This window comes from Microcaecilia unicolor, chromosome 1, assembly GCF_901765095.1.
Source record: "Microcaecilia unicolor chromosome 1, aMicUni1.1, whole genome shotgun sequence".
Classification (NCBI taxonomy): domain Eukaryota; kingdom Metazoa; phylum Chordata; class Amphibia; order Gymnophiona; family Siphonopidae; genus Microcaecilia; species Microcaecilia unicolor.
In genome coordinates this window covers 703,227,228-703,254,009 of record NC_044031.1, presented here as the reverse complement: position 1 = coordinate 703,254,009, position 26,782 = coordinate 703,227,228, and the positions used below count along the sequence as shown (strand labels likewise).

At 48.3% G+C, this 26,782-nt stretch overlaps 1 protein-coding gene across 1 annotated transcript in view; it reads right to left on the bottom strand.

Annotated features, from left to right (window-relative positions):
- Nucleotides 1–26,782, bottom strand: part of ADAM10 (ADAM metallopeptidase domain 10) — a 309,988-nt gene that overhangs the window by 66,010 nt on the left and 217,196 nt on the right. The window contains exon 9 of the mRNA XM_030188829.1: nucleotides 3,583–3,746. Within this exon, the coding sequence (XP_030044689.1) occupies nucleotides 3,583–3,746 (164 nt within the window). The remainder of the gene's footprint in view (nucleotides 1–3,582; nucleotides 3,747–26,782) is intronic.

Here is a 26,782-nt window from a genome sequence, read left to right as displayed (position 1 = left end):
TAAATTTTTGACCCTCGCAGTCGCTCCTCTAAGTTTTCTCTTCACCGTTCTTCTCATTTTCTCATAGTCTTCTTTTTTAAAGTTAAACGCTAACATATTTGATTTCCTTACTTCAAAGCTAATATCAAATCCGATCATATTATGATCACTGTTATCAAGCAGCCCCAGCACCATTACCTCCCGCACCAGATAATGCGCTCCACTAAAGACTAGGTCTAGAATTTTTCCTTCTCTCGGCTCCTATACCAGCTGCTCCATAAAGCTGTTCTTGATTTCATCAAGGAATTTTACCTCCCTAGCGTGTCCCGATGTTACATTTACCCAGTCAATATCGTGGTAATTGAAATCACCCATTATTATTGTGTTGCCAAGTTTGTTTGCATCCCTAATTTCCTTTAACATTTCTGCATCCGTCTGTTCATCCTGGCCAGGCGGACGGTAGTACACTCCTATCACTATCCTTTTACCCTTTACACATGGCATTTCAATCCACAGTGATTCTATGAAGTGTTTTGTTTCCTGCAGAATTTTCAATCTATTTGATTCAAGGCTCTCGTTAATATACAATGCTACTCCTCCACCAATTCGATCCACCCTATCACTACGACATAATTTGTACCCCGGTATGCCAGTGTCCCACTGGTTATCCTCCTTCCACCAGGTCTCAGAGATGCCTATTATATCTAATTTTTTCATTTAGTGCAATATATTCTAACTCTCCCATCTTATTTCTTAGGCTCCTGGCATTCGCATATAGACATTTCAAACTATGTTTGTTGTTCCTATTTACATCATGCTCAGTACTTGACAGTATTAATTTGCAATCTTTTGTGTGGTTTTTATTTTTATTTAAGGACACCTGATCTACTACGGTCTCTTTTGCAACCACACTATCAGGATACCCTATCTTCCCTGTTTTGGTGATATCTTTGAAGGATACCTTATCCTGAACCATGTGCTTTTGAGCGACTGTCGGCCTCCCCCCCCCCCCCCCCCTTTCTAGTTTAAAAGCTGCTCTATCTCCTTTTTAAATGCCGGGATAGTTGGAAACGTACTTAACTGGATGAAAGGCTTTCTAACCACCAGGAACATACCAAGTAAAATCAAATTCTAACATATCAACACCGTGGATCCTGTTGAGTTCCTCAAAGATCACCATTATCACCAATATTCTTCAACATAATGATGATCCCACTGGCAAAATCCTTATCCAATCGCGGCCTGAACCCGTTCATCTATGCAGATGATGTTACAATCTACATTCCCTTCAGACATGCCTTGACAGAAATAACCAATGAAATCAATGATGGCCTCAACATCATGAACTCCTGGGCAAACTCATTCCAATTGAAACTGAATACCGAAAAAACACGCTGCCTTGTCCCTCTCATCTCAACATAACAAGTACAAACCCGCAACCATTAACACCCCAGGACACACCCTCCCTACCTCAGACAGCCTAAAACTACTCAGCGTCACAATCGACCGCAACCTTAACCTCGAGAGCCAAGTAAACACCGTAATAAAGAAGCGCACAACTATGCAATGGACCCCCAAAAGCTGTGAAAACAATTCACGACCACCTAAACTTCAGGAAATCACTAAAAACCCACCTCTTCAAAAAAGGCCTATCCCACAACCAGGAACACAGCATATCCAATGATCGTACTGGACAATTACAATCCTCATTCCCTTCGACCCTCATGACGCTTGACTCATACCTACCTCATCTACTATAATAATTTCCACCACCAACGTTATGAAGCTGACTCCGTGGCTTCACTGAAGTGAAGGGTTCGTAAGGTTCGTTAGGTTCGTCAGTCTGTCACCATCTCTCTGTCCTGCCCTTGTGTCAAAACGTGATGACGTCGAGGGCGGAACAGTGAGAGGCGAGGCAACCAACCAACATGTTTCCCTACTCCTCCCCCTGCCTGGGAATGAGCTGTCAGTGCACCGCTCCCTGCCACTTCAGAGCAGGGAGCGGCGCATCAAAAAACTACAACCGCGCTACACCAGAACCCCCCCCCCCCCCCGGCGCATCAAACCCCCTCGCCACCCGCACATGCCAGTAGTAACGCTGTCCGGCCGCTGCTGCTTCTCCTGTTGAGCAGCAGTGGCCGCTACAAAAAAGAAAAGAAGCGAAAAATGTTTTTAAACACAGCCCAAATCATTCGCAAATGCCCGAGTCTTAAAATGCAGTCTCTGCAGCCACTCCTCCTCTCGCCTGTCACGTCACTGTGCTCCTCCAGGGTCTTACTCCAGGGGCAGTGACGTGGAGGCGAGAGGAGGAGCGGCTGCAGATACTGCGTTTTAAGACTCGGGCATTTCTGAATGATTTGGGCAGGGTTTAAAAACATTTATCGCTTCTTTTCTTTTTGAAGTGGCCGCTGCTGCTCAACAGGAGAAGCAGCAGCCAGACGTTACCACTTGCAGCTGCGGGTGGAGAGGGGGTTTGATGTGCCGGGGGAGCAGGGGTAGAGGAGGGTCGCTGGACATGGATGGCTGGGGGGGGGCAGGGAGGTGGTCCTGAGACCATAGAGGTGGGAGTGGGGAGGGGGGGCCCTGCGAGAGGGGGGGTGGGGGCTCACACTCACTCACTGTCTCCCACATACACTCTCTCTGACACACTCCCTGTCTATCACACTCTCTCTGTCACACACACACAGTCTCACACACACAGACACTCTGTCTTCTCACACACTCGCTGTCTCTGTCTCTCTCTCATTCGCTCTATGACACACACCAGTGGCGTAGCCAAGGGTGGGCCCGGGTGGGCCCAGGCCCACCCACTTTGGGCTCAGGCCCATCCAGTAGCAGCACACCTATGATGTGGCTGGCAGGGATTCCCAAGCCCTACCAGCTGAAAACTCCCCAAAACTGTCCCTCCTGCATACCTTGTAAATAGCAGATCTTTGCCTGCAGTGAGCAGCGACTGATATATGCTGTGGGGCCAACATGAGCAGTGTGTATTAGAAGCTGCTCACTGCCGGTGAAAATCTGCTATTTAAAAGATATGCGGGGGGGGGGGGGGATGTTTGAGAGACCATATGGTATACAGGCGAGAGAGGGAGAGACCAAATCACTTGTGTGACAAGGTAGAGTTCTTCTGCCCACCCAACTTGGACCCAGGCCCACCCAAAATTGGGTGTCTGGCTACGCCCCTGACACACACACTCCATCTCTCACATACAGACACTCTGTCTTCTCGCACACTCTCTCTCTCACACACTCTCTCTCTCACACACAAACACACACACACTCTGTCTCTCTCTCATTCTCTCTATGACACACACTCTCTTCTCAAACATACACACTCCGAGGAAAACCTTGCTAGCGCCCGTTTCATTTGTGTCAAACGGGCCTTTTTTTTACTAGCTGACCATAATATAACCTTGTATGTGTTGTCAACCAAATTGGCAAACGCCTTTACGGTACTATGTATAGAAATGCTAAGTAGTAGTAGTAGTAGTAGTAGTAGTAGTTAGCCACATTGAGCCTGCAAATAGGTGGGAAAATGTGGGGTACAAATGTAACAAATAAAATAAAAATAAAATAAAAAATAAAGTTACTCAAATTACTCACAGGAGAGCCAAAATTGTGTCCAACCTCATGTGCAAAAGTGATGTGAGAGACCTTGGGAGGTACATGAGACCCATAGTTCTGCACTGTAATGATGCCAGTATTCAAGGACTTCTTTTTGCCATCTGAATAAAGTCTGCTCTTCTCACATATCCCACCAGAGCTACCTGCAGTTAGAAAATAAGATAAAATTAAAAACAGAATGGTTAAGATTCCCCATCCTCAACTCAGTAAAGGGAACAACACTTTTCTGCAATCTGATCTTTTTGCTTTGAGGGTTTGTTTTTTTTTTTTAAAACAGTAACACCGATTTCTTTTTTTTTTTAAGAGTTCCAGGGAGGAACCAGGAAGTTACAGATCTGTAAGCCTGACTTCAGTGCCAGGCAAAACTGTGGAAACCATTAAGGCCCAGATGATCAAAAGCCCCGCGCTGTTCCAAACAGCGCCCTAAAAATAGCGCCGGGACAGCGCAGGGCTTTTCTGCATCGATGATCAAAGATAATGCATGCAAATCTAAGCAGCGCTATTATCTTTGATTATCATGTTGAAGTGTGAGAGAATTGCGCCCGAGCATGCGCTCAGCACAATCCTCCCGCACTTGTTTGACAGGTCTGGGACCTGGACCTCCAGCACCCCCCCCCCCCCCCCCGTCGCTGGGTGGGAGAGGGTTTGGTCTGGCCGGCGGCCACGACATTTTGTGGGGGTTTTGGGGGGGGGGGGGGGCTGGAGACCCTCCGGATCTCCAGCCTTCCTTGAACATGGAAGGGGTGGGATCGTCGGGGGGGGGGACCGGACCGCCAGCCCCCTGTTCACATTCGCTTTTTGGGGGGAACAGGGGCCTGCCAGCATGCAACTGCATGCTGGACAGGGCTCACCATTCCTCCCCAATGATCCGCAGAGTCTAACGCCAGCTCGGAGCTGGCATTGATTTTGCTGAAGCCAGCGACCCAATCTTTGGCGCGCTGGACGCTGATCATTGGGGATGAATGCGTTAAGCGCTGATTAGCATGCATTTACAAGCTAATTGTGCTAAGAGCCCTGTTTAGCATGCATTGGCATGCTATTTGCGCTAAGAGCCCTCGAGTGCGTTGTTTCAGGCGCTCGAGGGCTCTGATCATGGGTCGGCTGCAAACTCCGGCGCTAGTATGGCGTTAACAGCCTCTAGCGCCGGAGTTTGCTTTTGATCATGAGGGCCTAAAAGAATAAAAACAGAACTTGTAGACTAACATGGTTTAATGGGACAGAGTCAGCATGGGTTCAGCCAAGGGAAATCGTGCCTCACCAATTTGCTTCATTTCTTTGAAAGGAGTAAATAAACATGTGGATAAAAGTGAGCCAGCTGATGTAGTGTTATCTAGATTTTCAGAAAACTTTTTGATAAAGTTCCTCATGAGAGACTCCTGAGAAAATTTAAAAGTCATGTAATAGGAGGCAATGTCCTTCTGTAGATTAGGAATTGGTTACTGGACATAAAACAGCTGGTACGGTTAAATGACCATTTTTCTCAATAGAGGAGGGTGAATAGTGGAGTGTTGCAGGGATCTGTACTGGGACCAATGCTATTTAACATATTTATACATGATATGGAAATCGGAATGACAAGTGAGGTGATTAAATTTGCAGATGACACAAAACTAGGTTGTAAAAACATGTGTGGATTGTGAAAAATTGCAGGAAGACGTTAGGAAACTGGAAGACTGGGCATCCAAATAACAGATGAAATTTAATGTGGACAAATGCAAGTTGACGCCCATTGGAAAGAATAATCCGAATCACAGTTACCTGATGTTAGGGTCCACCTTAGGAGTCAGTGGTCAAGAAAAAAAAAAGATCTAGTTGTCATTGTAGACAATACACTGAAAATTTCTATCCAGTGTGCAGCAGCAGCCAAAAAAGCAAACAGGATGCTAGGAATTATTAGGAGGGATGCCTGGAGGAGTGGCCTAGTGGTTAGAGCATCAGTCTTAACATTCAGAAGTGGCTGCTACAAATCCCATTGATGCTCCTTGATCTTTGGCAAGTCACTTAACCCTCCAATGTCTCAGGTACAACCTTAGATTGTAAATTCTCTAGGGACAGAGAATACCCAGTGTATCTGAATATAACTCGCCTTGAGCTACTACTGAAAAAGATGTGAGCAAAATCTAAATAAATAAAATAAGAAAGACCATGAATATTATAACGACTCTGTACCCCGTGCTTTCCCACTCATGGCAGGCTCAATGCAGCTTACATGGGGCAATGGAGGGTTAAGTGACTTGCCCAGAGTCACAAGGAGCTGCCTGTGCCGGGAATCAAACTCAGTTCCTCAGGACCAAAGTCCACCACCCTAACCACTAGGCCACTCCTCCACTCACCTTGAGTACTGCATTCAACTGTGGTCGCCGTACCTCAAAAAAGATATAGCGGAATTAGAAAAGGCTCAAAGAACAGCGACCAAAATGATAAAGTAGACGAACTTCTCCGATATGAGGAAAAGAGACAGCTGAGGGGGGATATGATTGAGGTGAGTGATGTAGAACGGGTAAAAGTGAATTGATTTTTCACTCTTTCGAAAAGTACAAAGATCAGGGGACATTCAATGAAATTGCATGGAAGTACTTTTAAAACAAATAGGAGGGAATATTTTTTCACTTGCAACGAATAGTTGAGATGGACATTGAGGAAGCCACTGCTTGCCCCAGGATTGGTAGCATTGAATGTTACTACTAATCGGGTTTCTGCCAGGCACTTGTGACCTGGATTGGCCACTGTTGAAAGCAGGATATTGGGCTAGATGGACCATTGGTCTAACCCAGTATGACTATTCTTATTTTGTTAGTGTTGGTGACATTGGTTCAATCTAGCTTGCAAAACAAAAAAACAAACAAAAAAAGCACCACACTCAGAATCCAAGGGATTCCAAATGAATTTTATTCGACTAATCAACACCCTTAACTTGGAAACACAATGACCGACGTGGCCATGATTCATCTAAAAGGCTGCATCAGGGGTCTAATACATAGACAATTACAAAAGACAACTATAAAAAAATATTAAAAACAATGATAAACCCATTTCAAACATGAGATACACCTGTGTATAGTAATTTTTATGAAGTTATCAAGCTTGTAGATTGCTACTATTAGTCTGTTGTAAAGTGCCTTATAGTGGCATATTTGATTTCGATCCAGATGTAGCACTATCCGTTCTGTCAGCTTGAGCAATTTAGATTTTGTTTTTTGCAAAAGGCACAAAAAGGTGATAAGCACATTTTGATATATCTCCAATTATTTAAGTAATTCTACATATACATTTTTGGCATTTTTCTTTTTCTTTCTATTTCTAGTTATCCTTTCCTTCTCTTTCCAACTTTTATAAACCACCCAGCTGCACAATTGTGCAATGTGTAGTATATAAAGTGCTTGTAAATATATTAAAATATATCTATATGTAGGTTTTGAAATGTCATGTTTTTTTTCTGTACACTTAGGTACTAGACTGAGATGTATTATCTTGAACAGCCATAATAGTTAAATTAGAAGATGAGGTTTCATTCACACATTGAGGGGCATAATCGAATGGGGCGCCCAAGTTTTCCTGGGGCCGTCCTCACAGGACGGCTCCGTGAAGAGGCGGGGAAACCTGTATTATTGAAAGATGGGCGTCCATCTTTCATTTCGATAATATGATCGGGGGATGCCCAAATCTCAACATTTAGGTCGACCTTAGAGATGGTCGTCCACGGTTTTCGGAGACAATGGAAACCGAGGACGCCCATCTTAGAAACGACCAAATCCAAGCCATTTGGTCGTGGGAGGAGCCAGCATTCATAGTGCATTGGTCCCCCTCATATGCCAGGACATCAACCGGGCACCCTAGGGTGCACTGCAGTGGACTTCACAAATTGCTCCCAGGTGCATAGCTTTCTTACCTTGTGTGCTGAGCCCCCCAACCCCCCCCCCCCAAAAAAAAAAAACCCTCTCTCCACAACTGTACACCACTACCATAGCCCTAAGGGGTGAAGGGGGGCACTTACAAGTGGGTACAGTGGGTTTCTGGTGGGTTTTGAAGGGCTCACATTTACCACCACAAGTGTAACAGGTGGGGGGGATGGGCCTGGGTCCGCCTGCAGTGCACTGCACCCACTAAAACTGCTCCAGGGACCTGCATACTGCTGTCATGGAGCTGGGTATGACTTTTGAGGCTCGCATACAAGCTGGCAAAAAAAAAAAAATGTTTAAGTTTTTTTTTTTAGGGTGGGAGGGGGTTGGTGACCACTGGGGGAGGGAGTAAGGGGAGGTCATCCCCGATTCCCTCCAGTGGTCATCTGGTCAGTTCGGGCACCTTTTTGAGGCTTGGTCGCAAGAAAAAATGGACCAAGTAAAGTCACCCAAGTGCTCGTCAGGGACACCCGTCTTTTTTCCATTATCGGCCAAGGACGCCCATCTCTTAAGCATGCCCCAGTCCCGCCTTCGCTACGCTGCCAACACTCCTCCGTGAACTTTGGTTGTCCCCGCGATGGAAAGCAGCTGAGGGCGCCCAAAATCGGCTTTCGATTATGCCGATTTGGGCAACCCTGAGAGAAGTATTCCTATCTCCCGATTTGTGTCGGAAGATGGGAGCCCTTCTCTTTCGAAAATAAGCCTGATTGTGATACTATAAGCACCTATTAAAAAAAATTTCCGTACTATTTACATATTTGTACATTTATTAGGTTTATGTTTTTAATGATATACTACCAGATTCTGTGAATGAGAAAGATAGAAAATATATGCTGGTATGTACATTTTTTTGTTTAAATGCTTTACCCCATTATTTATGTATTTCATTTTGTTCTTAAACATTTTGTGTCACATTTTGTGTCACATATGTAAATGTAATGTTATTTTAATCAATATTTTTTCAGTAAGTTTAATATAATAAGTGTCTCTGCATTAGACCACTGAACCACTGATGCAGCTTTTCAAGTCACAAGTGGCCACATCGGGCATTGTGTTTCCTAATCAATGGTACTGATTAGTTGAATAAAACCCATCTGGAATCTCCTAGACTATGCGTAGTACTGGCTCTCTATTTTTTTTTTTTTTTTGGGGGGGGGGGGGGGGTCACTCAGTATATAGCACCTGCCTCTTTTTTTAGGTTTATTTCCATCTAGTATGCAGACAAGTTTGTTGGACATAAATTTACATTTTAAGGGCTTCTTTTACGAAGCAGTGTTACCAATTAGCATGCGTTGAACACAAAGAAGACCATGAGAACTGAATGGGCTTCCTCACATTCAGACACACTAATCAGCAGCGCCCCTTGGTAAAAGGAGCCCCAAGTTATTAAAATTTTTAGTCACAATTAAAACTATTTCCACAAATGCAATGTCTGAGACATGTGTTTAGACTTTAGTTTCATGTAAAAAATATTAATGAACATCAAACTAAAGCCTAAGCCGAGATGGACTTTACGTTCTACACTGTGATAGTAAGTGCCAACTACCCAGAGATGAGCCCTTACGGAGCTGGTCTTAAGACGAGTCTCAGAGAGATATAAAAGGTATTTGAGCAGTTTTTGTGTAGGCCAGGAGAAAGGATCTATGGCCTTGCCCTCACACCAGATGGCAAACCTCCTCCACTTTAAACTATAAGACCTCTTAGTGGAATCTTTCCTGCAAGTAAGCAGGAGACACCCTCATTCAGTTGGAGGGAATCAACATTTAACCCCTCTCAACATCCAAGCAAAGAGGGCTAGGGATTGAACGTTGGGAAGCAGATGGGATCACTCGTTCTGAGTGATGAGAGTCCGAAAACACTCCAGTCTCCATGGGTCTTGGATAGCTAAGTCAAGAAGTAGAGAGAACCAAAATCTGCCTCAGCCAACAAGGGGTGATTAGAATAACCATTTCCTCATCTTGCTTGAGATTTAGGAGAGTTTTCCCTATGAAATGTATGGGAGGATACACATACAGAAGACCTCTCCCCCAATCAAGGAGTAAGGAAATTGAGGATTGTTTATTGTGAGATTCCAGTCTGCAGCACTATTGAGAGACTTGTTGATGAGGTGGTGCCCCACTCTCAAAAGATCTTTTAGTCTACAACCATGCTAAAAGACCACTCTCATGTGGATGCATTGGCCAATGCAGTCTCTGCTATATGCAAATCACCCTCATGTATGCTTATTAGGGATATCCTGAAAAAACAAATGTCTGATGGTCCCCCAGGACAGGTTTGAGAGCCACTAGCTTACAGTGTTCCAAATGACCCACAGTTCCAGGAGGTTGATGTAATGTTGAGTTTCCTGGGAGGACCACCAACCTTGGGTATAGAGTCCACAGAGGCATAACCAGGTTTTGATCTCAGGGGGAGCAGACTTTTACAAAATAGGCGCCGGTTGGTGTCAGCTAGACAGCAGTGTCTGTGTTGTTGCTCGGGGGGCTGTGTCAGGCAATGATTAATACAGGCTGTCTCTGTTGCGTCCTGCCTACAAGGAAACAGTAAGTTACATCAGTAGGCAGGACGCAGAAGAGGTTCCTGGACTGGCCAGAGCAGGCAACCTGTCTTCTTAACTTCAAATAAAAATATTCAAATCGTGACCATCACCTCAGGAATAGCACACCCAGTCCTTCCACTGCTAGACACCTTGTTTAAATCAGATGGGCTTTTGTTTGTGTGGTGGCTCTACAGGATATGAAGAACACTAGTCTTGAGCATTTTTATCTTGGGTGACCTTTGGTGGCCCTTGCCCCAGAGCCTACTTTCAAATAGGGCTAGACACTTTGTGAAATAACACAAACCCCTGCAAAAAGACACCCACAACCTATACTGAAAACTTACCACACCAAAACAGCCCTAACCCACCTATGAAAAGACAATGCTATAAATATTACAGTGGGACCTAGAGAAGTGTTTCCCTAGGTGGTCCTGGAGTACCCCCCTTGCCATTCAGGTTTTCAGGCTATCCACAATGAATCTGCATGAAAAAGATTTGCATGCAATGGAGGCAGTATATGCAAATCAATGTCATGCAGATTTATTGTGGATATCCTGAAAACCTGACTGGCAAGGGGGTACTCCAGGACTGCCCTAGAACACAAAACTTACCACACCATAACAGCCCTAAACCACCTATCAGAAGATACTGCTATATATATTACACTGGGCTCTGGAGCACCAATATACCTACTATTGGGAAACTGGAACAAGCTACACTGTTACACATTCCTACACAGATACTACATGGTGGCAGAATCCTTCACCTCAGTCACACATGCAGAACATGGACAGACCCTCATCTATATAACATAAGAGTAGCCATACTGGGTCAGACCAATGGTCCATTTAGCCCAGTATCCTGTTTCCAATGTGGCCAACCCAGGTCACAAGCACCTGGCAGAAACCCAAATTGTGACAACATTTCATGCTACCAATCTAATGCAGAATAGGGAGCCACAACCCCCCCCCCCCCCCCCCAAAAAAAAACAAAAAAAACCTACAACAAAAATTTTAATAGAGACCCCCTGCCCAAGGAAGCCAGACCCTAAACAGTGCTATACTGGTAAAAAAAAAAAGAGACAGAAATGCATTTTCTCCTGTACTTTGCAAAATAAAAATATAAAAAATGTACATTTTACAAAGCAGGTACATCTCAGTGCTTACAAAGTATTAAATAAAAATAATTTTTTTCTACCTTTGTTGTCTGGGAATAGTCTTTTTTTCCATGTTCCATGAGTCAGCCTTACAAATTCTTTTCCAGGTTGACCTTTCCATTTCTTCTCTCGCCTGTTTCTTCTTCCTTTCCTTCTCTACATCTGTCTCCAAGTGCACCATCATTTTTTCCTCTGCACCACTATCTGTCCTGTCCAGCATCTCCCTTCTGTGTCCCTTGTCCCTATCCTGCCCCCAAGTTCAGCATCTGCCCTTTCTGTGTCCCCATCTCCCCCCTTTTTCAGCACAAGCCTACCTGGTCTCATCTCCCCCTTTCTAGCATCTGCCATCCTGGTGTCCCCACCTCTCACTTTTTCTAACACTGTCCTGTGTCCCCATCTTCCCAGCATTACCCCTGTTACCATCTTCTCCCTTTCCCAGCATTACCTCTTTGTCCCCATCTCACCCCTTTTTCACCATTGACCCCATATCCCCCTTCCAGTGGTGCCCCTCTGTGTCCCTATCTCCCCCTCCCCCTTTTCAGTAGTCCCTTATCTCCTCCCCTTTCCAGTAGTGCCTTCTCTGTGTCCCTATCTACTCCCCCCTTTCCAGTAGTGCCCATCGTGTCCCTATCTCCTTCCCCTTTCCAGTAGTGCCCCTGTGTCCCTATCTCCTCCTCCCCTTTCCAGTAGTGCCTTCTCTGTGTCCCTATCTACCCCCCCTTTCCAGTAGTGCCCCTCTGTGTCCCTATCTCCTTCCCCTTTCCAGTAGTGCCTTCTCTGTGTCCCTATCTCCTCCTCCTCTTTCCAGTAGTGTCCTCTTTTGTGTCCCTATCTACTTCCCCCTTTCCAGTAGTGCCCCTGTGTCCCTAATCTCCTCCTCCCTCTTTCCAGTAGTGCCCTCTATGTCCCTATCTCCTCTGCCTTGCTTGTTTTGAACCGAACAGTGCGCAGGGGAGGGGGGGATTACTCAAATTGGCATCACCCTCTCTTCTTCCTGTCTCTCCCGTCTGCATGGTCACTTTTTACTTCCCGAAGCGTTTTCCCTCCGGCACCGGCGATTCACAGTCAGCCTGCCAGCGTCGGGGCTTCTCCTCAGGCGCGTCCCGCCTACTCTAAGCAACTTCCTGTTTTCCGCAGAGGTGGGATGTGCCTGAGGAGAAGCCCCGACGCTGGCAGGCTGACTGTGAATCAACGGTGCCGGAGGGAGAACGCTTCGGGAAGTAAAAGTGATCTCGCGGACGGGAGAGCGTGGGCAGAAGAGATAGGAAAGGATTACAGACTCGGGAGGGAGCAGAAAAATAAAATATTTATTGGGTTGAGGCGCATAGGCACCATTTTCTCTCAACAGCTGTTTAGGGGAGCGACCGCTCCCCCTGCGCCCCACCTGGCTATGCTTCTGAGAGTCCATCTATATGAGCACCCCAGCCCAGGTTACATGCATCCGTTATCAAATCTTGTGGGACAAAGGAATTTGAAACAGAAGTCTTGTGCTCAAATTGGACTGAATCATCCACCAAGTTAGAAATCGGTCAAAAGAAAGAATGAAAGCGATGGCATCCACTAAGCTCCCTGTGGCCTGAGACCACCAGAGAGCTAGGGTCTATTGGGCCTGCCTCAAACAACAGAGGCGTGCCATGGGTGTGACATGCACAGTTGAGGCCATTTGGTTCAGCAGATTCAAAATCTGCCAAGCTGATACCTGCTGGTTCTGACCTTAAAGAAAAGCTTGGACCTGAGCCAAGTCTGGCAGGGCTCATATGTACAGACAGGAGAATGGACTTGGGGTAGTTTATGACAAATCCTAGTAATTCCAACACCTTGAATAGTTCTTTCATTTTTAAGCTCCTTCCTTTGATGTGCTCTTAACCAGACAACAGTATAGGTAGGGAAACACGTGACCCCTAGTCTGTGTAATGATGCTGCAACTACAATGAGATCTGAAGAAGACGCCAGCCGCCATTTTGTTGCAGACGCCAGAGGACACTATGCAGGCGTGTTGAATTCTTGGAGGTGTTAATCACGAATATTTTTCCCCTGACGCAGCCATATTGTGGCGAAACAGGGCTTCCCTGTCGGGAGTTAATGGGAATAGAAGGAAGGTGCAAAAGGAGAAGGTAAAATTATGTATCATACCTGATAATTTTCTTTCCGTTAATCATAGCTGATCAATCCATAGACTGGTGGGTTGTGTCCATCTACCAGCAGGTGGAGATAGAGAGCAATCCTTTTGCCTCCCTATATGTGGTCATGTGCTGCCGGAAACTCCTCAGTATGTTCTCTATCTCAGCAGGTGGTGGTCACACACAGCAGCAGCTCTGGCTAGGTCTCCAAGCCTAATCTTTAGGTTTTGTTGAGTACCTGAGGTTGAGGACTCTTCTTGAGCAAGTGCAAACCTGGTGGTGCCAGGTCCCTCCTTTTCTCCCCCCTCCCGCTGGCTCCGTTTAAAAAAAAAAAAAATGTGGACGTCCTTTAAGGGCATTTCAACGTTTATTTCAGCGTTTATTGCAGCTGCTCACTGGGACACCAGTTCGTTACAGCTCGGAGCGAGAAGCAGGTAATTTTACCTTTTTATAGCGGGCTCCACGTGGCCTATGGCGTCGGAGGGCGAAGGCACGAACATTCGCTCCCCGGTCCACGTGTGTGCGTCTAGCGAGGATGCGGGGGTTTCAAAGCCTGAATCGCCTTTGTTGAGCATCAGTTTGGAGTCCGGTCAGTGTCCCGGTTCTTCCTCCGGTGCGGCGGTTTTTCCCGCCATAAGCGCCCATCCCCCGCTGCTCGCCCACTCCATGTTGGCCGGCCACTCTGCTCGGACGGCTTCTTGGGCCGCCCTCGAGCTGGGAGACGTTAAAACTATGGTCGCCCTTGATTCGGGCGACGGTAAGAAAGTGGCCAAAGTTAAGCGCCGTTCTTCCCGCGCGGCTCCTTCTCGGAGTTTCGCGCCGGACGCCATTTTGGATGCGCAGCACGTTTCTCCCCCGCTCTTGCGAGCGCCGGTTGAGGGTGCGTCTAGGGCCATGGCCCAAGCTGCAGAAGTGCACTGTTCGTGGGGATTCTCCCCTAAGTTCATTTTGCTGCTGCATCAGACTTTTCTTATGCAAAACGCTGCCCCTGCTCCCCTGTCTGATAAAGGGGTTGAGGCTCTGGAAGCAAACGCCCTCGGGTGGATTTCCAGGCCCTAGAGGACTCTGTCTCCTCTGATGTAGATGAGGGCAGCGTATCTGAGTTCTCCCAACGGTCCTTTGGGGATTCCTTGGAGGAGACGGATTCCTGCTCGGATGGAGCGGATGACCCCTCTGCAGCGCGGATTTTTCGCTCAGAGGATTTGCCCAACCTGTTAGTGCAGGCCATGAGCATATTGAAGATTTCCTCTCCGGAGGACGTCTCTCCCTCAGCCTCTGTTGGCTCTGCCATTATGCTGGGGACGAAGCGCCCGCCTAGAACCTTCCACGTGTATGAGGCCAAGCGCACCTTGATTTTGGCTCAATGGGATGTCCCAGAAGCGAGCCTCAAAGTGGCTAGGGCTATGTCCCGCCTCTATCCTCTGCCTGAAGGTGAACGGGAGGCCTTTCTTTGGCCTACCGTGGATTCTTTAATCACTGCGGTGACTAAGAAAACGGCGTTGCCGGTGGAAGGTGGCACGGCCCTAAAGGACGCCCAAGACAGAAGACTGGAGGCGGCCTTAAGGTCGTCCTTCGAGGCGGCTGCTTTAAGTTTGCAGGCCTCAGTTTGCGGCTCCTATGTGGCCAGGGCGTGCCTGATGATTGTGCAGCGGGCTTCCCCCTCGGATCCTTCCTTGAGGGCTGATTGGCCGGCCCTGGAATCGGGCTTGGCTTATTTGGCAGACTTGCTGTATGATGTCTTGAGAGCCTCAGCTAAAGGTATGGCTCAGACAGTCTCTGCGCAGCGTTGGCTTTGGCTGAAGCATTGGTCTGCTGACCACGCCTCTAAGTCTCGCCTGGCTAAGTTGCCTTTTAAAGGCAAGCTGCTCTTTGGGGTCAAGCTGGACAAAATTGTGACCGATCTCGGCACGTCTAAGGGCAAGAGGTTACCAGAAGTCAGGGCTCGGGCCAGTGGTGCTCGCCCCGGTTCCTCCAAAGGACGGTTTCAGGAAGCCCGTCGGTATCGCCCGGGCAAGTCGGGCTCCTCTGCCCCCTCTTCCTTCAAGAGGAACTTCTCCCCCAAGCAGCATTCCTTTCGCAGAGATCGCCGTCCCAGAGGTGCGTCCTCCGGTCCTCCCCCAGGGTCTCGTACCCAATGACGGGGCCCTGGTCCATGGCCCAGTGCAGATTGGAGGACGCCTGTCCTCGTTTCTGGGCGAGTGGACCAGGGTAACTTCAGACGCTTGGGTGCTCGAAGTCATCAGAGACGGCTACAAGCTAGAGTTCTGCCGACCCTTAAGAGACGGGTTGTGCACTCTCCCTGCAAGTCTCCAGTCAAAGCTGTGGCAGTGCAGTAGACTTTGGACAATCTGATCCGCCTGGGTGCAGTCGTTCCGGTGCCAGAAGATCAGCTTGGCAAGGGACGTTACTCCATTTACTTTGTGGTACCAAAGAAAGGAGGTTCTGTACGGCCTATCCTCGACCTCAAAGGGGTCAATCGGGCCTTGAAAGTTCGGCACTTCCGAATGGAGACTCTCCGCTCTGTGATAGCGGCAGTGAAGGCAGGTGAGTTCCTGGCATCCTTGGACATCAAGAAAGCTTACTTGCATATTCCCATCTGGCCTCCTCATCAACTTTTTCTGCGTTTTGCAGTCCTGGGCCGACACTTCCAGTTCAGAGCCCTCCCGTTCGGGTTGGCTACTGCTCCGCGGACCTTCTCCAAAGTAATGGTGGTCATCGCAGCCTTCCTACGAAAGGAAGGAGTACAAGTCCATCCTTATCTGGACGGCTGGTTGATCCGAGCCCCCTCTTATGCAGAGTGCGGTAGAGCTGTAGACCGGGTGATTGCTCTTTTGAGCTCCCTGGGGTGGATCATCAACTGGGAGAAAAACCAGCTGCACCCGACTCAGTCCCTGGAATATCTGGGAGTTCGTTTCGACACCCAAGTGGGCAGAGTGTTCCTGCCGGACAATCGGATTGTCAAGCTTCAGGCTCAGGTGGACCAGTTCCTAGTAGCCTCTCCTCTTCGGGCTTGGGACTATGTGCAGCTGTTGGGCTCTATGATGGCCACGATGGAAGTAGTGCCCTGGGCCAGGGCTCATATGAGACCACTACAACTCTCTCTGCTGCAGCGCTGGACTCCAATGTCGGAGGATTACACTGTGCGCCTTCCCTTGGACCTAGCGGTGCGCAAGGCGCTGAGCTGGTGGCTGAGGACAGACAAGTTGTCCGCAGGGATGCCTCTTTTGACCCCGGAGTGGGTTGTCGTCACGACGGACGCCTCTTTGACGGGCTGGGGAGCCCACTGCTTGGGAAGGACAGCGCAGGGGCTCTGGTCTCCTGCAGAGGCAAAGTGGTCTATCAACCTCCTGGAACTCAGAGCCATTCGGTTGGCGCTTTTGGAGTTTCTCCCGGTACTGGCGTTGAAGCCAGTACGGGTCCTGTCGGACAATGCCATGGCTGTGGCCTATGTCAATCGCCAGGGAGGTACCAAGAGCGCCCCTCTAGCCAAGGAGGCCATGAATCTATGCCAGTGGACGGAAGCGAACCTGGAACAGCTGTCGGCGGCCCACATTGCCGGAGTCATGAATGTCAAGGCGGACTTTCTCAGTCGCCATACCTTGGATCCCGGAGAGTGGCAGTTATCGGCTCAGGCGTTCTTGGACATCACGAAGCGCTGGGGCCAGCTGAGCCTAGATCTGATGGCGTCATCGGCCAATTGCCGCGCTTTTTCAGCAGAGGACGGGACCCTCAATCTCTGGGAGTAGATGCTCTACTCCAACAGTGGCCGACACAGGAGCTTTTCTATGTGTTCTCGCCCTGGCCCATGTTGGGCAGGGTGCTAGACCGGGTGGCAAAGCATCCCGGCCGGGTAATCCTGGTGGGTCCGGACTGGCCCAGACGTCCCTGATATGCGGACTTGATCAGGCTCTCAGTGTACGGCCCTCTGCGGCTGCCAGCGGAGCAGGGCCTGTTGCATCAGGGTCCCGTGGTGATGGAGGATCCCTCCCCCTTTGGTCTTACGGCCTGGCTATTGAGCGGCAGCGTCTGAGGAAGAAGGGCTTCTCAGACAAGGTCATCGCCACTATGCTGAGAGCGAGGAAGCGCTCTACTTCTACTGCTCACGCCAGGGTTTGGCGTACCTTTGCATCGTGGTGTGAGGCAGGCTCACTTTCTCCCTTCACTGCTCCAATTTCTTCAGTGTTGGCGTTCCTGCAAGAAGGTCTGGAGAAAGGCCTGTCGCTCAGTTCCCTTAAAGTCCAGGTAGCGGCTCTGGTTTGCTTCAGGGGCCGCCTGAAGGGTGCTTCCCTGGCTTCGCAGCCAGATGTGGTGCGCTTTCTCAAGGGAGTTAATCACCTGCGCCCTCCTCTGCACTCAGTGGTACCTGCGTGGAATCTCAATCTAGTGCTAAGAGCCTTGCAGAAGCCGCCTTTTGAACCCTTGTCGAGGGCATCTCTGAAAGACCTGATGTTGAAAGCAGTCTTTTTGGTGGCTATCACTTCAGCCAGAAGAGTTTCCGAGCTCCAGGCACTATCATGTCGAGAGCCCTTTCTGCAGTTCACTGAGGCAGGAGTGTCTATTCGCACAGTGCCTTCCTTCCTGCCCAAGATTGTTTCTCGCTTCCATGTGAATCAGCAGCTCTGTCTCCCATCCTTTCGTAGGGAGGACTACCCAGAGGAGTACTCTGCTCGCAAATATCTAGATGCGAGACTAGTCATCATCAGATACTTGGAAGTGACCAATGATTTCCGGAAATTGGATCATCTGTTTGTCCTGTTTGCAGGTCCTCGTAAGGGTCTGCAGGCTGCTAAGCCTACAGTGGCAAGATGGGTCAAGGAAGCCATTGCAGCGGCTTATGTGGCCGCGGGGAAGGTGCCGCCTATCCGGCTGAAGGCTCACTCCACTAGAGCTCAGGCGGCCTCGATGGCGGAGGCCGGGTCCGTCTCCTTGGAAGAGATTTGCAAGGCGGCAACTTGGGCATCGGCTCATACCTTCTCCAGGCATTACCGCTTGACTGTGGCTGCTCGGGCGGAGGCCCGGTTTGGAGCTTCAGTGTTGCGGTCAGGGATTTCTATGTCCCGCCCTGGGTGAGTACTGCTTCGGTACATCCCACCAGTCTATGGATTGATCAGCATGATGATATGGAAGGTAAAATTATGTATCATACCTGATAATTTTCTTTCCATTAATCATAGCTGATCAATCCATAGCCCCTCCCAGATATCTGTACTGTTTTTATTCTGGTTGCATTTCAGGTTCAAGTTTAGTCTTCAGTTCCTGTTCAGGAGGACTTCGTGTTCAAGTTTTTTCAGTTGGATTCTTCAGGAGTTGAGACGATTTTGTGTTACAGTGAGCTGCTGCATTCGTCTCTCCTCCATTTTACGGGGCTGGATTGAGACCTAAATTCTGCCGGCGCTCCCTCCCGCTTCGTACGGCTGTAGGGCAGCTTTGTACCCCTCCCGCTTCGGCGGTGTTAGGGTCAGTCAGCTCCTCCCGCGGTTGCGGTTACAGGATAAGCCAGATCCCCCCGCATCGGCGGGGTGGTGTCCCTCCCCCGCTCCGTGGGGATGAGCTGGATGGATTCCCCTCCCCCACTTGTGTGGGGATGAGCTGGGTTAATTTCCCTCCCCCGTGTCGGCGGTGGTGAGCTGGGCAGAGTGTCCCTTTGTGGGTGTAATTCTCTAAGTGCTGAGTCCTGCGGATGGAGCTTTGATATCGACATACTGAGGAGTTTCCGGCAGCACATGACCACATATAGGGAGGCAAAAGGATTGCTCTCTATCTCCACCTGCTGGTAGATGGACACAACCCACCAGTCTATGGATTGATCAGCATGATGATATGGAATTAAGAAGTTACAATAATTCGTAGAAGAAACCCACGCCTGTCCACCGTCCAAGATTAGTGGAGTTTTTGTCACATTGTATTGAGCTACAGTGTCTGCCCCTATGAGTGTTTGAAAGGGAGTGTTGGCACATTTAAGATGAAAATAAATTATGTGGAGTTTTTTTGAAGACTGATGATTAAAGAGGTCTCCTCTCTATCTAAAAGGCGTGTCCTTTAAAAAGAGGCAGGACTGGTTCACACTGAGGTCTTTTTTTCTCCACTATCTTTCAACAAAGTCCACATTTACCCTTGAATACTCGTGGCTTATTATTGTAGAACTTTTCTTAATATTGTGGTAATTTAAATCACCCATTATTATAGTGTTGCCCAATTTGCCAGCTTCCCTAATCTCTGTAAACATTTGTCTGTTCACTCTGTCCCGGCGGACAGTAGTACAGCCCTACAAGAATACTCCTTCCCTTCACACATGGAATTTCTATCCATAATGATTCCATGCTGTTATCTGTTTCGTGCAGAATGTTTATTTTATTTGATTCAATTCCCTCCAAAATATAGGCAACCCCCCTCCAATATGATCCTGTCATTGGAATACAATTTGTACCCTGTTAACACAGTGTCCCATTGATTGTCCTTTTTCCATCAAGTCTCTCAGATGCACATTATATCTACCTAATCATTTAGTGATATATTGTGTTTGGTCATGAGCCCTTGGACCTAGGCAAAGGCCTCGTGCAAACTGAGCCCACACTAGTACAGAGACAAAAGGCTACAAAGCCCAGCACGCTCAGGGAGACCGGAGAGCACCACCAGAAAGGAAGAACAACACTCATATGGGCTGCAAGGCCGAACTGGAACCCATATGTGACAGAGTCCAAGCGTAAGGGCCGCAAGGCCGAACTGGAATCCAAACAAACAAGAAGAAAGGGGAAGAGGAACAGAACATAGTCCCTGAAGGGAATACTAACCAGGCCACGCACACTGCAGAAAACACAGTCACCAACAAAAGTTCACAAGATTAAACACACAGGTACTAACAGTAACATTAGCAAGTAAAAGGTAAGAGGGAAACCGCAGCCAGACAGACAGGCAGCGCAGTGCTGTGCTAGAACTCATAATGGAACAGCAGCCCAAACAGGATTCAAACAACAGATTCAGCAAGTAAAGGGTTAAAGGGAAACCACAACACAGAGGGGCAGCTTGGGGCTGTGCCAGAAGCCACAGCTTAAACGGAAGAGCAGCCCAACAGTATTCAAAAAACCGATTCAACAAGTAAAGGGTTAAAAGGAAACCACAAAGAGAAACAGCTCACACCTCAGCTACAGCACAGGTAGACGAAGAAGCAAGCTCCCACAGACTCAAACAGCAAATACAGAAAGTAAAGAGTTAAAGGCTAACCACACAGAGAGAACTCACACTGTGCCACATGCACAGACAACGGGTAATCACAAGGTAAGCGCACAGCTGAGGGAAATAACGCTAGAGCGTCCTATGCAAGCAGAGGTAGGTTTAAATAGGGTATGACATCTGACATCATCTGCCTTAGACGTCAGTCGAATCCCTCACATAGCAAATCAGGACCGAGACCCTGTCGCTACCATGCTTGTCCCAATAGGATCATAATGCATATATTTTAACTCTCCCATCTCATTTTTTAGCCTTCTAGCACTTGTATACAAGCACTTCAAATAGCGAGGCTACTAACCTGTAGCAGGTATTCTCCGAGGACAGCAGGCTGATTGTTCTCACGATTGGGTAACGTCCACGATAGCCCCAGGATCGGAAGATCTTCCTAGCAACAGAAGCTTGCTAGCTCTCGCGTGTCCCGCGCGAGCGTGCTCCTCAGTCAAGAAGACAGCAAAGACAAGGGAAGACACAACTCCAAAGGGGAGGTGGGCGGGTTTGTGAGAACAATCAGCTTGCTGTCCTCGGAGAATACCTGCTACAGGTTAGTAACCTCGCTTTCTCCGAGGACAAGCAGGCTGCTTGCTCTCATGATTGGGGTATCCCTAGCCCCCAGGCTCACTCAAAACAACAAACATTGGTCAATTGGGCCTCGCAACGGCGAGGACATAACTGAGATTGACCTAAACAACTACAACTAACTGAGAGTGCAGCCTGGAACAGAACAAAAATGGGCCTAGGGGGGTGGAGTTGGATTCTAAGCCACAGATTCTGCAGCACCAACTACCCGAACCGACTGTCGCGTCGGGTATCCTGCTGTAGGCAGTAATGAGATGTGAATGTGTGGACAGATGACCACGTCGCAGCCTTGCAAATCTCTTCAATAGTGGCTGACTTCAAGTGAGCCACTGATGCTGCCATGGCTCTAACAATATGAGCCGTGACATGGCCATCAAGAGTCAGCCCAGCTTGGGCATAAGCAGTGCTTTTTTTGTGCCGGTACGCAACGGTACGGCGTACCGGCACCTTTTTTTTTTTGCTCCCCCCCCCCCCCGCCCCGTGAGTCCATGTCCCGCACGCAGTGCCAGCCCCCATTTCCGGCCACTGCTGCATCTCCTGTTGAGCAGCAGGCCGCTACACAAAGAAAAAGATTTTAAAGTAAACTTCAAGCCTGGCTGAAACGCGGCACCCCGGCACTGTAGACAGTCATTAGGCATTGGCTGTTGCCCCGCAGCCGCTCCTCCTCTTGCCTCTACGCCACTGCACTCCTCCGGGGTCTTCCTCCAGGGGCAGTGACGTAGAGGCAAGAGGAGGAGCGGCTGCGGGGCAACAGCCAATGCCTAATGGCTGTCTACAGTGCCGGGGTGCCGCGTTTCAGCCAGGTTTCAATTTTTTTTAAAAATCTTTTTCTTTGTGTAGCGGCCGCTGCTGCTCAACAGGAGAAGCAGCAGCGGCCGGAAATAGGGGCTGGTGCCGCGTGCATCGCGACTTCGCGCCGTTCGCGGGAAACTTGGCAGGGAGAGAGAAACCAACAGAGGGAAGGATTGGAGAGAGAGAGAAAGAGGGAAAACAACAGAGGGAAGGATTGGGGAGAGAGAAAAAGAGGGAAAACAACAGAGGGAAGGATTGGGGAGAGAGGGGGAAAAACAGATGGAAGGATTGGGGAGAGAGGGGAAAAACAGATGGAAGGATTGGGGAGAGAGGGGAAAAACAGATGGAAGGATGGGGAGAGAGAGAGAGGGAAAACAGATGGAAGGATGGGGAGAGAGAGAGGGAAAACGGAAGGATAGGGAGAGAAAGAGGGAAGACGCTGGATGGAAGTATGCAGAAAGAAATAGGGGAGACACTGGAAGGAGGGGAGAGAAAGCAGAGCTGCTGGATGGAAAAGGGGAATAGAGAAAGACTGGAGAATAAGAGGAAGGGGCATGGGGAGAACAAGGGTGAGGAAAAGATGAAAAGCCACAGGTAGATGAAGAAAATTAAAGAATGGATAGTAAGAATGAATTAAATCTGGACAGAGAGAGAGCCTGAAAAATATTGAAGAAAGCAAAGAAAAGGGAGACAAAAATGACAAATGGCACAGAAGAGTTAAGCGAAAACAAAGGAGAGGAGAATCACAGACTGGGACCAATATGGAAAGAAAAACAGTCACCAGACAACAATGGTAGAAAGAAATCATTTTATTTTCATTTTAGTGTTTGTAATATGTCCAATTTGAGAATTTACATTGGCTGTCTTATTTTGCGCTGGGTATACTGGAGCTGTAAGAGCTTACAGAGATGATTTATAATGAAAAAAAATCGTGTTATTTTTTTCTCCTATAGTACTGTAATATTTTCAATGATGTCTGTTTATATGCGCCATGGCTGGTATAGGGGGTGTGGTTAATGTGGGTGTGGCTATCATAGGGGTGGAGCCATATGTGGTGACCCCGCCCATAATGAGTACCTGCACCTTTTTTTCTACAAAAAAAGCACTGGGCATAAGTGAAGGAAATGCAATCTGCTAGCCAATTTGAGATGGTGCGTTTCCCGACAGCCACTCCCCTTCTATTGGGGTCAAAAGAAACAATAATTGGGCGGACTGTCTGTGTGGGCTTGTCTGCTCCGGACAGAAGGCCAATGCTCTCTTGCAGTCCAGTGTGTGCAACTGACGTTCAGCAGGGCAGGTATGAGGACGGGGAAAGAACGTTGGCAAGACAAACTGACTGGTTCAGATGGAACTCCGACACCACCTTTGGCAAGAACTTAGGGTGAGTGCGGAGGACTACTCTGTTATGATGAAATTTGGTATAAGGAGCATGAGCTACAAAGGCTTGAAGCTCACTGACTCTACAAGCTGAAGTGACTGCCACCAAGAAAATGACCTTCCAGGTCAAGTACTTCAGATGGCAAGAATTCAGTGGCTCAAAAGGAGGTTTCATCAGCTGGGTGAGAACGACATTGAAATCCCATGACACTGTAGGAGGCTTGATAGGGGGCTTTGACAAAAGCAAACCTCTCAAGGCTGTCCCGAGATAGGCTTACCCTCTACACGATAATGAAAAGCACTAATTGCGCTAAGATGAACTCTTACAAAGTTGGTCTTAAGACCAGCCTCAGACAAATGCAGAAGGTATTCAAGCAGGGTCTGTGTAGGACAAGAACGAGGATCTTGGGCCTGGCTGTCACACCAGAGGGCAAACCTCTTCCATTTGAAAGCATAACACCTCTTTGTGGAATCTTTCCTGGAAGCAAGCAAGACTCGGGAGACACCCTCAGAAAGACCCAAGGAGGCAAAGTCTACGCTCTCAACATCCAGACCGTGAGAGCCAGGGACCGGAGGTTGGGATGCAGAAGCGCCCCCTCGTTCTGAGTGATGAGGGTTGGAAAACACTACAATCTCCACGGTTCTTCGGAGGACAACTCCAGAAGAAGAGGGAACCAGATCTGGTGCGGCCAGAATGGAGCGATCAGAATCATGGTTCCACGGTCTTGCTTGAGTTTCAGCAAAGTCTTCCCTACCAAGGGTATGGGAGGATACGCATACATGAGGCCATTCCCCCAAAGTAGGAGAAAGGCATCCGACGCTAGTCTGCCGTGGGCCTGAAGTCTGGAACAGAACTGAGGGACCTTGTGATTGGTCTGAGTGGCAAAAAGATCTACCAAGGGGGTGCCCCACGCTTGGAAGATCTTGCGGACAACTCTCAAGTTGAGAGACCACTCGTGAGGTTGCATTATCCTGCTCAACCTGTCAGACAGACTGTTGTTTATGCCTGCCAGATACTTGGCTTGGAGTAACATGCCATGACAGCGAGCCCAAAGCCACATCCCGACGGCTTCCTGACACAGGGGGCGAGATCCGGTGCCCCCCTGCTTGTTGATGTAATACAAGGCAACCTGATTTATTTATTTATTGCATTTGTATCCCACATTTTCCCACCTCTTTGCAGGCTCAATGTGGCTTACAATACGTCATGAATAGTGGAAATAAGAAGAGAATAGATATTTGGTATTATATAAGGTTTTTGGGTTACATGATAATGTTAGAACATGATAGTAATATAACAAGAAAACATTATGAGACAATTCTGGGTACATGTGGGGGAGTTCACATGTGTTGATCTTTGTGGTATGTCTTGTTAAAGAGATGGGTCTTCAGTAGTTTGCGGAAGTTGGTTAGTTCATAGATCGTTTTTAGGTTGCGCAGCAGCACGTTCCAGAATTGTGTGCTCATGTAGGAAAAGGTTGATGTGTGCGTTAGTTTGTATTTTAGACCTTTACAATTGGGGAAATGAAGATTAAGGAATGTGCGAGATGATTTTTTAGCATTCCTGGGTAGTAAGTCGATCAGGTCTGACATGTAGGCTGGGGCATCGCCATGAATGATTTTGTGAACTAGGGTACATATTTTGAGTGTGATGCGTTCTTAAAGTGGGAGCTAATGTAGCTTTTCTCGTAATGGTTTAGCCCTTTTATATTTTGATTTTCCAAATATTAGTCTAGCTGCAGTATTCTGGGCTGTCTGGAGTTTTTTTTTTGAGTATTTGCTCTTTGCAGCCAGCGTTGGGTGCATTGCAATAGTCTAGATGACAAGTACCAGTGATTGTACCAGGTTACGGAAGACGGTCCTTGGAAAGAATGGTCTTACTCTTTTTAATTTACACATTGAGTGGAACATCTTTTTGGTTGTGTTTTTCGCGTGGCTTTCAAGTGTTAGGTGTCGATTAATGGTAACTCCAAGAATTTTTAAGGTGTCCAAGATTGGTAGATTCCATTTTGGAGTGTTGATGGTGGTGAATTTGTTCGTGTTGTCTTGAGAGGTGAGTATTAGGCATTGGGTTTTTTCTGCATTAAGTTTCAACTGAAATGTATCTGCCCATGAATGCATGATTTGTAGACTTTGGTTGATTGTCTGTTTGAATTTGGATAATTTGGTTGGATAGCCGATCTCTGAAAGCCTTTAGCGCGTTCCAGACCGCTCGTAACTCCAGGAGGTTGATCTGAAAACCTGTCTCCTGGAGGGACCAACATCCCTGGGTTTGAAACCCATCGACATGAACTCCTCACCCCAGGAGAGATGCATCCGTGGTCAGCACTTTTTGCGGCTGAGGAATTTGAAAGGGACTTCCCAAAGTTAAATTGGAGCAAATTGTCCACCAATGTAGGGATTTGAGAAAAACTGTGGACAACTGGATCACGTCTTCCAGATCCCCCGCAGCTTGATACCACTGGGAAGCTAGGGTCCATTGAGCTGATCTCATGTGGAGACGGGGCCATGGGAGTCACGTGAACTGTGGAGGCCATGTGGCCGAGCAATCTCAACATCTGCCGAGCTGTGATCCGCTGAGACGCTCGTACCCAGGAAACCAGGGACAAAAGATTGTCTGTCCTGGCCTCGGGGAGGTAGGCATGAGCAGTCTGGGAGTCCAGCAGAGTTCCTCTGAATTCTAGTCTTTGAACTGGAAGAAGGTGGGACTCTGGATAATTTATCACAAACCCTAGTAGCTCCAGGAGTTGAACAGTCACCTGCATGGACTGTAGAGCTCCTGCCTCCGAGGTGTTCTTTACCAGCCAATCGTCGAGATAAGGGAACACATGCACTCCCAGTCTGCGTAGAGACGCCGCCACTACTGCCAGGCATTTCATGAACACTCTGGGTGCCGAGGCAAGACCAAAGGGTAGCACACAGTACTGAAAATGCCGTGTTCCCAGACGGAATTGAAGATACTGCCGGTGAGCTGGCAGTATAAGCATCCTTTAAGTCCAGAGTGCATAGCCAATCGTTTTTCTGAATCATGGGAAGAAGGGTGCCCAGGGAAAGCATCCTGAACTTTTCTCGGACCAGATATTTGTTCAGGGCCCTTAGGTCTAAGATGGGACGCATCCCCCCTGTTTTCTTTTCCACAAGAAAGTACCTGGAATAGAATCCCAGCCCTGCCTGCCCCGGTGGCATGGGCTTGACCGCACTGGCGCTAAGAAGGGCGGAGAGTTCCTCTGCAAGTACCTGCTTGTGCTGGAAGCTGAAAGACTGAGCTCCCGGAGGGCAATTTGGAGGTGTTGAAATCAAATTGAGGGCGTATCCTAGCCGGACTATCTGAAGAACTCAACGGTCGGAGGTTATGAGAGGCCACCTTAGGTGAAAAAAACTTTAACCTCCCCCCGACCGGTAGATCGTCCGGCACAGACACTTATCTTGGCTATGCTTGTCTGGAGCCAGTCAAAAGCCCGTCCCTTGCTTTTGCTGGGGAGCTGCAGGGGCC